At 33.9% G+C, this 15,719-nt stretch overlaps 1 protein-coding gene across 1 annotated transcript; it reads right to left on the bottom strand.

Annotated features, from left to right (window-relative positions):
• Positions 1 to 7,260: 7,260 nt before the first annotated feature.
• LOC104237038 (ERBB-3 BINDING PROTEIN 1-like) lies at positions 7,261 to 13,777 on the bottom strand. The gene is made up of 10 exons (XM_009791106.2): positions 13,668 to 13,777; positions 13,458 to 13,567; positions 12,712 to 12,796; positions 12,457 to 12,606; positions 11,894 to 12,047; positions 9,013 to 9,228; positions 8,800 to 8,936; positions 8,340 to 8,431; positions 8,023 to 8,205; positions 7,261 to 7,557 (listed from the first exon to the last, which is right to left on the bottom strand). Exons 2-10 carry the CDS (start codon positions 13,546 to 13,548, stop codon positions 7,481 to 7,483), a joined length of 1,185 nt encoding a protein of 394 aa, XP_009789408.1. The 5' UTR covers positions 13,549 to 13,567; positions 13,668 to 13,777; the 3' UTR covers positions 7,261 to 7,480.
• Positions 13,778 to 15,719: the final 1,942 nt, after the last annotated feature.

Genomic DNA, 15,719 nt, shown 5'->3' with positions numbered 1-15,719 from the left:
TGAGTAATTCTGCCTAGAGTCGAACCACGGAGAATTACCCTATCAATTACTTTTGACTGATTTACTAAATTCACAAAATCAATTTTCCCCAAACTTTGTAATTCACAATTGATGATATTTCTACCAACTAAAGTCTGAAAATAATTAACAGATAACAATTAACTATGCTTGATGTGTAAATAGTTGGAATAAGGTCTAAGGTAATGGTTTTCCCCGTTGGTGATTTCCTTGGTTGTACGTTTCTTGTAGTGATGCCTTAGTTGTCCCTATCAATCAAGAACTCTCCGGCTATCATAAATCTCTCTCAAGCAATTATGATAATTTACTAGACGCACTCTCTCAAGTTACGCTAGCTAGATTCACATTACCGTTCTTTTAGATTGCACCCGAGATATAGTTATCTCTAATCCAATCTTTAAACCCTCGGTTATGACTCTCGTCTATACTCCAGGAGTGGTGTTGTTCAAACAACTACCTAAATATGCACTCTCTCTCAAGAAGATACATAATAAATAGGAACGGATAATTGAGGGCCCTTTCAACTAACCACAATCAAAACGTAGATGAACAAATAGAGATTAACAATCAATTCAAACTATATTAATATAACAACCAAGTCATCCCCAACGCGTTTCACCAAAATCTTAGATTAGAGTATTTAGCTACTCATGACAACGTAAGAATAAACTACGAAAATATTCATAATGGAAAATTGCAAGAAAAATAGAAAATAAGAACTATGATGTTTTGGATGATCTCTCACACTTGTTCTTCTTGCCAAAATAATCTCAAAATAAGCTCCCTTTTCTTGGGCGGGTTTCCTACATCTTATAAGGGTTTTACAAAAGTTTTCCCGAATTAACACTTTGGCCCCTTAAATTTCTGGGCTGTGAACATGCCGCCGCGGCCGCGGCGTCGACCGCGGCACTGACCACGGAGAATACTGCCTCCAACCGCGGCGCGGATCGCGGTGGCAACCGCGGTGCGTGTGCTGGGCCTTTTTGTCTCCGCGTTCCTTCTCTTTTTGCTCTTTTGTGTTTGGGTACTTCTTGAGTGGGTGTTTTCTTCACGTTATTGCCTCTAAACACTTCATGTTGCTTCCTCACATCTTATATTCCCTGCGAAACCAAATAGCATTAATTAAAGTATTTTATTGGCAACTTACATTATAAAACAACAACAAAGCATGGGCAATTATGGTGTAAATAACAACTATATAGCCTATTATCAGAACGCGAAGAACAAACCCTCTGTGCACCTGAGACAGCAAAAACCTGCAATTTTTTCCTAAGTTCAAAACCTTCTGAAACTCACCCGAGCCCTGGGGGCTCCAAACCAAACATGCATACTAACTCAAAAACATCATATGAACTTATCTGTGCGATCAAATCGCCAAAATAACCTCTTAAACAATGAATTTAGCATAGAAATCTAAAAAAAATCTCAAAACTTTCAAAGTATCAATCTTCACAACTACGGGTTCGAATCACCTCAAACGACTTCCGTTTCTTACCAAATTCTCATCTTAAATCACATATAAGACCTGTACCGGACTCCGAAACCAAAATACGGATCCGATACCATCAAGTTTTAAACACATTTCATTTCCAAAAATTCATAAATATTCCAGAAAATAATTTTCTTTAAAAAATTCATTTCTCGAGCTTGGGACCTCGGAATTCGATTCCGGGCATACGCCCAAGTCCCATATTTTCCTACGGACCCTCCGAGACCATCAAATCACGGGTTCGGCTCCGTTTACCCAAAATATTGACCGAAGTCAACTTAAATTCATTTTAAAATCAAAATTCATCATTTTTCACAGATTTTCACATAATGGCTTTCCGGCTACGCGCCCGGACTGCGTACGCAAATTGAGGTGATGCTGAAAGAGGTTTTTAAGGCCTCGAAATACAGAACTTATTTTTAAAACAAGTGATGACCTTTTGGGTCATCATAGTAAGCATTTTACTTTTTTCTTTCAAATTCTTGACATTCTACAATTTGATTTTAAATACAAACAAAGACGATAAATTTTGATTATAACTCTAATGGAGTTTGAAAGAAATTATAACCACCCAAAGTGGTAAAAAATTTATGCCTTGCCATGATCAAATTCATGTATGATTGTGGGCAAAAAATTAAAAACCTGTCCCATTAAATTTGCTCCATTCTCATTCCCTTAAGAGAATGTGATAGCAGTATGTGATAAATCTGAAAGAAGACAAAATTATTACTATGAATATATCAATGGATATGGAAGTGGCAATAGATGAAATTATAATCGTCATCATTGTGACAATGAGAACAGTAAGGATTCTCAAAATAATCATTCACTTTGTGAAAGTAATATTTGTCATCAATTTGACATGAGATTTTGTAAAGCACATATAGATGATCATGGTCCATTCATGATGTGAATGTGACAACATCTGATTTATGAATACATATTCATTCTTGAAAGAATATGAACGTGCTATAGTGGTAGTGAATAAACTACACTCCCCTCTAGAAGGAGGTTTGAAATGAAATAAGAAAATAATTTCATTATTATGGCATGAACGGTCATTGATCACGTACCCATTGTGATTAGCCAAAATATTATGGCAGTGCGATTATTACATGGCAAAAGTAATAGAAGCAACATATCTTGCCTATAATATTTTGACCATGACCATAATGGTATAACTTTCTCTTTAAAAGAGATATTCACCACATGGATGTTGATGAATCTGTGGTAGTATAAAATTAATTGAGAGCTCTGAAAGAGCCAATTATTACTATTTTGGAGGAATACAATTGATTATCATGTCAATTTATTGTGTCGCAGTAAGTCTCAAAGAAAATTATTCAGTTTCTAAAGTATTCGCGAGAGCAGTTGGTTATATTGAGACTATAAATAAAGGAAAGATTTAATATCTTCTATTACTACAACTTGTAGCGGGGTAATATTTATGTGAAAAGTTACCCGCTTTATTCTCCAGTTTGTACTACACAAATAAAAGAATGTCACAATAAAGTAGAAGTTTATTGATATAAAACTCATATCATAATAAACTTGGATTTTATTGATATCCAGTTGGCATAGCTGGTTTAGTCATATCAATTTAAGTATGATGTGCAAAAATAAAAGAGAATTCACATGGGTAAATATGAAAGAACTAGAAAATTCTTTATGAATTTTCTAATGTCGTTTGTTCTCATTAATTAATTGACCAACTAAAATTGGGATTGAATCCCATGAGTGCTGGAAATATTAAAGGTGAATATGAGCTCATTCACCTGCCACGTATACCACATAAGATGCATCTATGAGATAATTACATGTGCGATTATTATTAACCCGCAACATGGTATTTGCGAGGTAATTTGCTCAATAATTTGATTTAGAGCATAATTTTTAGATTTTTTATTCAAGATAGTTCATCTTGATAAGTTGGTTTATATCACAGTTGGTTTAGCAAAATGATTTATTGAGTACCTCCACTTAATAGCTAAACAATTGCTTATGAGAACAAAGTTATCTATATCAATTTGATATACGTTATATACCAAAGTATATTATTTTCTCCCCTCACAAGTGGTTGAGGGTTAGGAACCAAATAATTCCATCTTATTATTATTGATATGCAGGGTATATTTTGATTAATACCATAACGCACAAAGATGGGTTCTCAAAGTTGAGGAAAATACGTTAATTTTCTAACATGAGGGGGAGACTGGATAAACAATTGGGAAAATGTTACGTGGAATGAATTATCATGTATATATCTAGATCCTAGAATAAGATAATATGAACTTGAAGTTCATAAAAAGATAATGCATTTGCAACATATTGCAAAACATGCCATCCGCATTTGCTGACCCAAAGAAAGTAACTATATTTTCATTGGAAATGCTCATATTAAGTCCTAGAAGGACAAAGTCAATAGTACACTTAAAGCGTATAGACAAATCGGTTTCAAATAAACTTCTTCATAAAGAAGATGAGCAAATGATCAAAATGATCATAATAAAGGAGGCAAGTGATCTAGAAGATCACATGACATAACACTTCATAAAATCTCAGGAGAGAATTAGGTACCTAAAAATATGAATGAAGAGATCTCTATGTTATGTATTTATGAAAAAATAAGGAGGTTGGAACCGATATAAAATGTTCGTCGACGACATCTATGATAGCACTAAATATATATGAGGATCTTAAGCCTGAAGAAACAATTCGAATAGAATTGGTTTCATATGAAATACATGTAGTTTTGGATATGTAGTTCAAAAATTTGAAAGTATAAAGTCAATGGTATGTGCGACCTTTATCTATCTTATATGTCTAGGCATGACATAAAAATTTGATATGCATCTAAAGTCTATTTATATGGCTTATTTGACTATACTTATATGATAATCCCTAAAGGATTCAAATTGCTTAAAAGCATATGCAATTCTTGATCTTGAAATACCACATCATCAATGCAATTTATGCACAAATGTATTTTGCTATAACTATAAACATGATAATGTGATAGCGAGAATACCTCTATGGAGATATTGAAGAGCCATTCCATGGTATTTATGAAGACGTTATATATCTATCACGAATGATGATTTCAAGGTGTAAAATATTCATTCAAGTTAATATGGCTGATTTATTTATCAAATCTCTACCAACGATCTCTTGGAGATGGTGCACAAGATTGGAATGTGAAGGCTCAAGGATGTGAATTGATGCTCTCATCAGGGGGAGTTAATGCGCGTTGTACTCTTTTTTCCTTACAGGGTTTTGTCCCACTGGGTTTTCCTTGCAAGGTTTTTAACGAGGCAACCAAAAGGCGTATTATTAGATATGTGTACTCTTTTTCCTTCTCTAGAATTTTTTTCCCACTGGGTTTTATTTTAGTTAAGGTTTTAACAAGGCACATTATCTGTTGAATAGACATTCAAGGGGAGTGTTATAAATAGAATTTTATTTATGGTGGATGTCCATATTTAGAGAGATTCTAGGGTTTATTACTTGGTGGCTAAGTCACCATCTCCCTATAAATAAAGGGTTCTATTCCATTGTAAATCATCTCATATCAATAAGAATTCTCTCTCTCTCTACTTTGCTCTGCAATACTCTTCTTCTTCTTTTATTATTTTATAATAATTATTATTATTAATGAAACTAAAGTGGTTTGAACTTACCATCATGGAGATAATGCTTCAAAGATAAGATTCAAAATTTGAACTTTATATGTTCAGAATTATACCATAACTCATTTAATTTATTGGATTTGAATGAATAATGATTTGGATTCAAAATTTATATTTTTTATTCATTTATTAAATTTTTTTATCGCGTACAAGATCCGAATCAATAATGCTGCTTCAGATCAAATGAACACATAACTCACACTCTACCTCCACCCCTTAGTGCTCTACCATACTGCTAAGAACAATAATCTTCTTGAGACTTATAATGTAGAACAGATACGTACAGATGAGCGTAATATATATTTCTTATTTTTTTTTCATACTTATTGTTTCATTCACGTATAATTTTATGAGCAAAATTCATTTATAGCCGTTCGGGCTAAATTTATAACACCCACTAGCCCAAAGTTACATTATACACTGTATAGCCAAAAAGTTATTCTAGTGGCTAGCCACCGAACTCACAAGCACCTGATTGGCCGAAGGCAACACTAACAGTTTTTTTTGCACTTTCCCCATTTAGTTTTGCTTGGATTCTTTATATATATCTTCTGTTTCCCAATCTTGTAGTATTACTTCAGTAATTTTTTCTTCCTCGCATGACCTCTTTTCGGCGAATTTCTAAAGATGCTCTTTGTCGGCCAAAACTAATAGCCCAAAGAATTACATTATTTTCCATTTGCAAGAATTTTGGCTTTTATAATACTCCCATCAAAAACATTGGAAGTACGAATTAAGGAGAATTACATCAATCATCAATGTTGCCAATTGGCAAATTTTGAGAGGGACATACAACTGTTTAAATTATTTTCTTGACAAGCTATAATCTTTTTTGGCTTACATGATATCATCAAATTAGAAAGAAAAGGAAACTTATGAAAAGAAGAATACAATTCTGGTTATAACATTTTAAATCAGATATGCAATTGGTCATTTGATTTCTCAGTTATGTCTTGGTAAGTGGTAGGGTATAACCGTACAAGGGAGAAAGGTAGTGGAAGGTACATAGAAAATAGGTTGTCACTATTCGTAAAATATACAAAATAGACTCTTATTGTACAATTTATATACAATAGACTATCACTATACAAAAAATATATAAAATAGACTGTCACTATACAAAAAATATACAAATAAACTGTCACTATACAAAAAATATACAAAATAGATGTAACTATACAAAATAGATGTAACTATACAAAATATATATAAAAAAAACTGTCACTATACAAAAATACATGATACACTCCAAATACACTGTGTGCACACATTACACATACAAAATTGTATATAATTTATATACACTATGTTACATATTAGAAAATACACATGTATACAATTTTGATACATTATTCGGACAGATTATACATTCACGATACAAAATACATTTGGGGTACACAAATATATACACTTTAGATACACAAGCACACTCGAGATAGGCTCAATATACACCAAGGATACACTGTCATACTTAGGATACAATATTTATACATTGCGCGCTTATGAAACAAACGCTCTATCCACTAAGCTACAAGCACTTATGTTGTCATACTTGTTCCTTTCGGCTATTATATGCAATACTTTTGGGCCGAAGGGCCATTTTTTGTAAATAGGACAAAACATGGGCTATTAAAATTTTGAGGGGCTATAGAGGGTAGTTTTCCCTAATTTTTTTATGCTGGCTGTTTTGTTGTAGAAAAATATGTTGTATTTAAATTATTGTAAGATTGTTTATAATATAATTTGAATTACTACCGAATCAACTCTCTTCATTAAACACTTAAAACATTTTTTTGTCTCTACAGCCAACTTTTCTTTAGAACAAATCATGTTATATTTTAATATATGTTGTCTCTAATAACACTTTACTATAATAGCCAAAAAATATCGAAACAAACAAGACTGTTATAGAGAGTTTTACCGGTAAGTCGGTAACTTATTCACTTCAATAATGGCACTTCATTGTTTTTGTTCATTTTTCCGGTATGGAGTGGTGGATAGTACACATTAATATCACAAACAACACTCAGCTATCCTAGTTCAAAAATGAGAAGAGTACAAAACATCTTACTGAAGCTTTTGATAATAGAGCATTATAGCATTGGAAACCCCACTGAATAATTCTAACATGACAAAAGTGTCAAGACAAGGACAACAACTGTCCATGCCATTCTTGTATTGCAAAATGCCGCAAAGAAAGATCCACAACTACCTCAATATCCCACATTTAACTAACAATCAACAAATAGTTCTTGGAATTGAATCAAATCAAAGTTCTAGCAACATATCAAGATTCAGCACCATTTGATTCTCCTTCCATTGGTTCAGCTTGGGATGAGTCTTCTGTCTTCTCACCTTTCTTCGCTGCAAATCAAAGGGTGGATTGATATTGTGAGAATTCAAAACAATCGCCAGTTACAACTACGCCTCAATTCCAAGCAAGTTGCGATCGACTATAAAAATCGTCACTATTCAAGTCGCTCCATTTAAACTCATCTTCGTCCAGTATTATATAGAATAAAAATTATTAAAAAAAAAAACACTAGAGGAATTCTATGTATTCTCTAGTGGCATATAAATCTCTGAGAGGACTAAAACTCCTACAAGTTATTGGACATATAGTAACGTAGTAACATGACTAAACTTAATCTCAACTAATTGGTATCCATCTTTTTTATTCCATTAAAAGCAATTACTGGTTACATAGTCAAACATTATCCTTTATATTTCCATCATATTACTACATTTATCTCCAAGAACATGCTTGTTTCACGATGAATCAAACACTACATTAGTTCACTTATTTATCAAATGCTTTTTTAAACTCACCTTTCTTTTTCTTCCCGCCGCCTTTTTTCTTGCTTTTTACGGGAAGGGCTAACCAGGTCTTGATTTCAGGTTCATCCTCTATTGTCTTAGCAGGTTTCAGCTCCTGGAGAGTATGAGTTGTGATCCTATCTGACCCGTTAGGCATCAACAGCACTGTGAATTTTATGTGAGCAACCAAATCACCTGCACATCAACACAAGAAAAAAATAAAGGAAACGGACATTATCTGGAAATGGAGTTTCAGTAAGAATACAGGAACAATATACTGCTTAAGCATAGCATTGCATTAAAGAACTGAGAGCTAATATAGTGCGCACCAGGTTTCTCATGTAGAACAGGATAGGGCTGCAAAAGCTCATGGTTAACACATTCAACGAGTCCCAAACGAGCTCTCTTCTCCTCCAAATCCCTGTTCAAGTAAAGAAGAACAAGAAAACAACATGATAATCATGAAAATTTATTTCCCCTGCTTCAAAAAGAATGAACCAATTAATATTTCGGGAGTCAGACGTTGTTTTCTTTGACCATATATTTTGCAAATAGTTTTTAAATATTTTGAATTGTTAACTATTGCGGCTTATAATCCTTCTTACTATGTAGTTTCTAAATATGGAAATTTTATTTCAAAAAACTTAAAGAATCTATGTCCGAATTCATACCGAAAATTAGCCAATTTAACCCTCGTACTCTGAAAAGTTTCAAACAAATTCGAACAGAGGGAGTATATATTTACTACAGCATATTGTTACATGAGAAAATATTGAAAATCGCAACAACCTTGCTGTAAATGGCATGACAGGAAACTTCTGACTGATTTCACTGAAAATAAACCTCGACGCTTTCATCTTCAGGTTGTAGCTTTTATCTACAGCTCTCTTGTAGATGGTTGTTTGTTTCTCATCCAACAATTTTGGCTGCAAAATTTTGAGATTCAATTGAAAATATTTAGTCTCCATGTAATTTTCAGGCATCAAACATTGCAACATTTACCTTTCCTTCACCAGTGCTTGTTACAATGTCAATTGAATAGACCTCATTCTCCTCAAATTCTGCATCATCTACTCTCGTTTCAGGATTGGACACACTTAACACAACTTTGTTTCCGTCAATCACAAACTGCTTCATTTGATGGCTTAAAACACCCTCAACAATCTTGCAGTCATATGCCGCAGCAACTTTCTGAATAGCTTCTGTTACATCCGAGTTCTGCAACGCCAAAGAAACTGAACAATAAGTATTTAACAGAAACATTTAGAGCACTGAAACAAGCAGCTTAAAAAGAAACTACTGGGATGAATGTTGAAATAACAAGACATAAGAAAAGGCATGCAATCATCTTCACGCAATGAAGAGTTTTATAGCCTCTATTGAAGCTATATCCTGAACATTAATTCGCCTATTTTAGCATTTCAATACACTCAACCACGACCAACGCAGAAACACTTACTACTACACAGCATACTGAGGCAACTAGAAGACAATAGCAACAAAAGACATTTAACTACTACTTGTAACAATGAACACTTCGTTTAAGAACAATTTTACACTTCTATAACATACATAATGTATAACAATAAGTAACCACCACCTAACAGCAGAATATTAGCATATTAGGCTTTTTAAACTAATTACAACTAGAACTAATCTGCTTTCCAAGACTTGACTGAAAGGTCTTGCGTCTAGAGCTGGGATAAAGATTCAAGTCAAACAAACCTTTGGTGCAGAAGTCTATAAAGTTCACTTAAATGTTCAATTTTGACCTTCAGATCTACTTCTAGCACTAGCAGACTAGGAAAGATGGAAAAATAGACATCCCTTTCTAGTCTTGTAGGGATTCTAAGAGGCCAAGTATACATCTTTTTGTGCAACTAAAACTATTTCTAACATAATAAAAAAAAGATTCTTTTGGTTGAAAGGGAATAACTGCTGCAGAAAGAAAAAAATATGGTGCCAAAACACTCTACCCTTTCCATTTTCGCAACTGTTGCCACAGTTTTTGACAAGGCACAAATCTGGCCACAGTTTTCCATCCCAAAACACTTGCTACTTTTTTCATGTTTTCTGTTATCTATATTTTTTTCTGGAAACAGATCAGAGTACAATCATTTATCTTTTTCTTTTAAAAAAAAACAAATCAATTGTTTTCAGGGAAAAAAACTACTCCCTCCGTTTCAATTTATGTGAACCTATTTCCTTTTTAGTCCGTGCCAAAAAGAATGACCCCTTTCCTTATTTGGAAACAATTTACCTTTACACAAAGATTTATAGCCACACATAATATATGTGCCTCATTTTAGACCACAAGATCAAAAGTCTTCTCTCTTTCCTTAAACTCCGTGCCCAGTCAAATGAGTTCACATAAATTGAAACGGAGGGAGTACTACCTAAGATAAAAATTTCTTCTCCCAGTTAAAAGTATCTTTGAGGTTTCTGACTGTATTTTTCCATGCTTTTCACAACCGTTTACTGACAGTATTTAAGTAGCTAAGGGGCAGAGTGCTGATAAAGATGATAAGATTACATGGTTGAAAAAGCAGGTTAAAATATAGCATGTTTACTAAGCATAATAAGCAAATGTCCACATCAACAATTAGTGACTATGATAAAACCTGCTAGGTTTCTTTCAATCAAAGAAATATATCAACAAAGTAGTGCAGTTAGGATGCTTCAAACAAAACAAAAAAAATTCGTAATTTCTTTTCTGACAAACATGTGAGAATCATCTACTAACTATGTCATAGCAGTTATGCTAAGCAAGTTTTGTAGCAAGAGATGTCATCAGACAAAAAGTAGAGCAGCAAATATTGAAGATAATAACATCGTACATCATACATAAGATACTTAGCAGATCTAGAAGCATGGTTAACAATCTCCTTTCAGCTAAACTATGAGCAAACTGACACACTTATTCAGTAAAGGTGCTGGGATGAAAAATAATTACTACTAGTTAGCAGGAAAAATCATGGACGTATTATTTTGAAAGACCTAACCTTTGGAACAGAGAAAACTATTTTGTAATCAAAGAGAAGCCATCAGCTTGGATCTCAAGCTTAGGTTGTCAGTAAACCATATCTGGGGTACATTTGGATAATTCAATGACCTTATCGACATATTCATTCAAACCCACCCAAAACTCATTGTCATACGGAAACTTGTAGATATGAAGGTATTCTTTGACGCATAACTGGGAAACCAATCCTTTCAAAGGATTAAACTAAGACTATTATTTTAGAACAATAGATAAGCATATTTTCAGGTTAACCACTGAACTAATCTTACAGTATTCTTTAGAAGCTGGTACTTGACCGACATTGATACTCACACAATCTCCATAAGGGAATGATATTGTTATCGCCAACCACTGCATATATGTGGTGGTATCTAAAGTTTGAAAAGCATGTCTCAACAAAAATACATTTCCCAATATCCTCCAATATATAACATCTAATACCCTAGCATTATGGTGTTTCACGGGATTCAGCCAATTATCTTGATCATGGAATATCATTGAGAAATAGGAATCCGGGTTATCAAAGGATTTCCTACGAATCCTTTCATGCATTATGTTAGGTACCAAGGAAAATCAATTTGGAGTGTTTTACCCCTAGATGTCCAGTTAACTGCTACGCCTTAATGCATTTCAGGAAGAACCATCTAGCTCTACTAGGTGCGAGGGGCATTTCACCCCTAACCACAACTCATCTGAGTCCTCTTTTTTATCTCCGATTACTCAATAATTTCCACAAGCATAAATTCTGGTTTTTATAGGACACAAACACATCCAGTAAAATAAGAACAGCCCCCACATTCAACCTAAACCCAATGTGAGTTTTTCTAGTTGGATTAAACAAAGAGTTAGATTAAACATTACCTTCCTTCCTGGTCTCACAAGCCTCAGGGCAACTTCAGCAGCTGTATTAGCAGCCGCAACAACGTCAGCTGCTCTACCAGTAACTGGTCCTTCCTGGAGCACATGTGTATGACCAACTACAGCAATAAAGCCATCTATATGACACCCCATATCACTGCACAAAAATAACCATGTCTTACTCTTACAAACAGATCATCTAATTCCAGAATACAGTAAAAGACAGTTAAGTTATCAAAAACAACTTCATGTTCAGCAATAAACAATTAAATCTCATTGAATAAGAATTGGATCAGGAGATTTTTTTTCATTTTTGGCCAGGCGGCCCAAAATAATTACAGGAGGCAGCTCAAATATACAAAACACATATACTGATTATGTATATGATATGTATATTATATATATACTTGTACTTAATATACAAAACATATACATTTGCCGGCTATTATTTTTTGGGTTGACCCAAAAATGTAATTATGCCAAATAAATAAACTGCACTTCTCTTTCCTACCATGCGCAATCATAAAAAAAATGATCAACTCAAAGTGCTCTAAATTATTACTTACATCTTCACCATATCACCTTCTTCCAATACTGTCTCGTCACTAGACAGTGGAGAAAAATGGCACACGGTATTGTTAACTGAAATGCAGGTGGGAAATGCCACACCCCTCTCGATTTTCTTCTTCACATTCTTGTACATATTCCCAGTTTGCCTGTACCAGAATTTACTCATCAAGCAGACATCTATACATCACATATATCACCAATTCTGAAATACAAAATCCGTTGAGAAGATATAAAGCGAGAAAAGTCCATACTCTTTGATGAAGGCATCTCCTTTTTCACAAAGATCAACTATCTTTGCTTTTGGCTTGCATTCAGACACCACCAACTGCAGAGCCTCTGCAAAATTAATAGCAAAATATCAAAATTTAAAACATTTTTTGTTTCATTTTATATGGCATCATTATTATATAGGTGTCAAACTGTTTTTTCTTCCTATCTTTACTTTTGATAAAATACTATTTGGGGTATAAATTGTTTTTCACTAGGCATTTTTTTTTTCACATACTTCGAAAAATTTAATACAAAAGTTTGTAACTTTCTTTAATATCAAGAGATCCCCAAGGGTCAGCTGGTGCACAGTTCGATTCTCGGTGGATAATGGGCCCACCCCCTTCATCCTTCTCCACTTAAATATACCAGGCTTCTGCCTACAGCAGGGTTTGAACTCTGTGACGTTCTTATGCATCCTCTAAAATGCAAATTTTATCCAAAAATTTTAGAAATCAATGTCTGAATTGATACTGAAAATTGTTTTTCTCTCTTATTTCACAACCCAACATTCTTTCTGAAAGTGAATCACACATTAAATCAGCAATGATTTTCAGCTATCATATAACCCCAATAGATTAACCCCATTTTATAGGGGACAATTTCAATCCAAAAAATCAAAAGGGGTACATAAAAGACATGAAAAGATTCTATTTTTTAACAAGCAAGAAAGCAGAAAATGACCAAAAAAACTGAGAAAAACAACAAAAGGGGGTTGAAGGATATTAACTGTTAACAATTTCAGCAGCATTTTTGTACTTAGTAACAACCTCAGGACTTGTCAGATCCAACTCTTTCTCTTCTCTCTCGTCGTCCGACATAGTTATCAAATGTCTCAAGCTGAAAAATAAAAATTGAAACTGAAGTAAACAAAGGGGAATGAGAAAAGGGATAATGCTAGAAATAATGAAAAGGGTTATCGAAAATGCAAGGAACTAACCTGAGTATAAACTTAGGTTTTTGTTGATGGAATGAAAATGGAGGCAAACGGGATTTGAGCTAGGGTTTTGAGTTTAGCCAAAGTTATAGATATGATACGACTGTTTTCTTATTTTAGGAATTTATGTGTGGGTCTAATATGGGGAGACATGTGACAGCGTGGTGATTACGTGGCATGAGACGGGTCCCACTTAAGGATAAATTGGTCATGTGACGTGGCTGGTATTAGCTTTGTGGTCGATTATAAAATATAGGGCAAAGGGTCAAAATTGCCCCTCTACTATTTATTGGTTGGTTGAGCCACCCGTTACACTTTTCGGTCATTCTTGTCCCTGCCGTTAATGAAGTTTGACAAAATATCTCTAACCCTAATGTTTTGACACCGTGACAGCTGACCACATCAATTTTATCCAAGTCAGTTGTTATGTCAGCGGTCCCACCAAATTAAAACCCCATAACACTCATTTCATTCCCGTCTCCCACAAATTAGGGCTCAGACGACCCCAATCCTTTTCCTGAGTCTTGAATGTCGCAAGGAAGGTGTTCTTCCCAAATTAGATGTCGTTGTGGCATCTTTGCAAACCACTTCACTTCAATGATTCCATTAAATCTTGAAAGGCAATTTTTTAAATGTCTGAAGCCTAAGATTAGTGATTGTGTAACAAAAGCTCTAAATTATTATCTGTTTGCTCTAAATTATAGTCTAATAATAACGATCTTAGTTTCTTCTCTATTTTTTTTGTCTTCGACAGAATCGTTCTTGAGGTTATTTTGAACGGGGAAATGAAATCTCGTTGAACAGTGATTTGGTTACAACTAAAGATGTAACATCGTTTTGGGAAGCGATTGAAAATTATAATGATAAATTGAAAGAAGAATTAATTTTTATGGAGGCTCTACACAAAGCTGAAGCTGCAAAAGTAATGAAATTGGAAGAGAAGGTTTTGAAGACGAGGATGATGTTTATGATCTCATGGGCACTTTTTGTTGGATTTGTTGCGGCGTCGATGATGAAGTGAATGTTGGTAAATCTTGTTGATGATACTAATGAATATGTTTTGTTGTCAGTTTTATTCCCGTTTGAAATTGGAAGAGAATGTGTTATGTATGTTATTTTGAACTGTTTACATTAGAGCTTGTAATCTTAGTTAATGTAATTCCAATATATTAGTTGTCAAAAATTAGTTAATGTAATTCCAATATATGAGCTTGCAACCGTTTACATTAGCGCTTATATTAGTTAATGTAATCTTAGAAGGTGTGGGTTCTTTTGTGATGAACCTGCTATATTATTAGTTGATGTTATAGGTTGATGAATATAACAGTTATGTCAGAAAATATGGACAGTTTCACAACACCATTTTGGTCCAAAATCTGGACAATTTCACAACAACATTTTGCTCCAAAATCTGGACAGTTTCACAACACCAGTTATGTCAAAATTTGGACAGTTTCACAAAATAACTTTTAAACAAAATCTGTATAGTTTCACAGATTGTATGTGTTTAAGGGGTTGGACAACATCTATAACTCATAAACGAACACTTAAACAATTCACTAACCTAATAGTTGTACAATGAATAATAATGAAAAGAACATTTAAATTCATAAACTCCCATTTCATTCATCACAACGGGATGTCACATTATCACCCCAAAAAGCTACACAAACAAGTGACAACATGACATCAAGTTTCCCCAACTAAACATTCAAACTACATTAAATCACAAACAAGGGGATGTCACATTATCACTCCAAAAACTTACACAACTAGGTGATAACATGACATCCGAGTGAACAGGTCACTAACTAAATAGCCACACAAGTTTAGCAAGTTTACTTGGCTAATAGTAATTACAGCACAACCAAAAATATACAAGCATAATAGAGTTTAGTAGATCTACATTCCAGAACACCAAATTTCTTTAAGTCTGCTTCTTCTCATTACCTTTCTTTGCTTTAAACTTGGCCAATCTTTGCTTGTTAAGTTGATTACCAGTAATAGCATTTTTTCCCTTCTATTGCAGCTTCTTTGGTGAGAATGGTAGGTTTG

The sequence above is a fragment of the Nicotiana sylvestris genome, chromosome 2 (genome assembly GCF_000393655.2).
Source record: "Nicotiana sylvestris chromosome 2, ASM39365v2, whole genome shotgun sequence".
NCBI lineage: Eukaryota > Viridiplantae > Streptophyta > Magnoliopsida > Solanales > Solanaceae > Nicotiana > Nicotiana sylvestris.
Note: the sequence above shows the minus strand (reverse complement) of the source record. Positions and strands in the feature narration are given on the sequence as shown.

Excerpts from the sequence above, each read along its gene's own strand:
- LOC104237038 (XM_009791106.2), bottom strand. The coding sequence starts at position 13,548 with ATGTCGGACGACGAGAGAGAAGAGAAAGAGTTGGATCTGACAAGTCCT. Across the intron at positions 9,229-11,893 it reads TTGTGAGACCAGGAAGGAAG|AACTCGGATGTAACAGAAGC; the intron begins GTAATGTTTAAT and ends TTGGCGTTGCAG. Across the intron at positions 8,432-8,799 it reads GTCATGCCATTTACAGCAAG|GGATTTGGAGGAGAAGAGAG; the intron begins GTTGTTGCGATT and ends TTACTTGAACAG.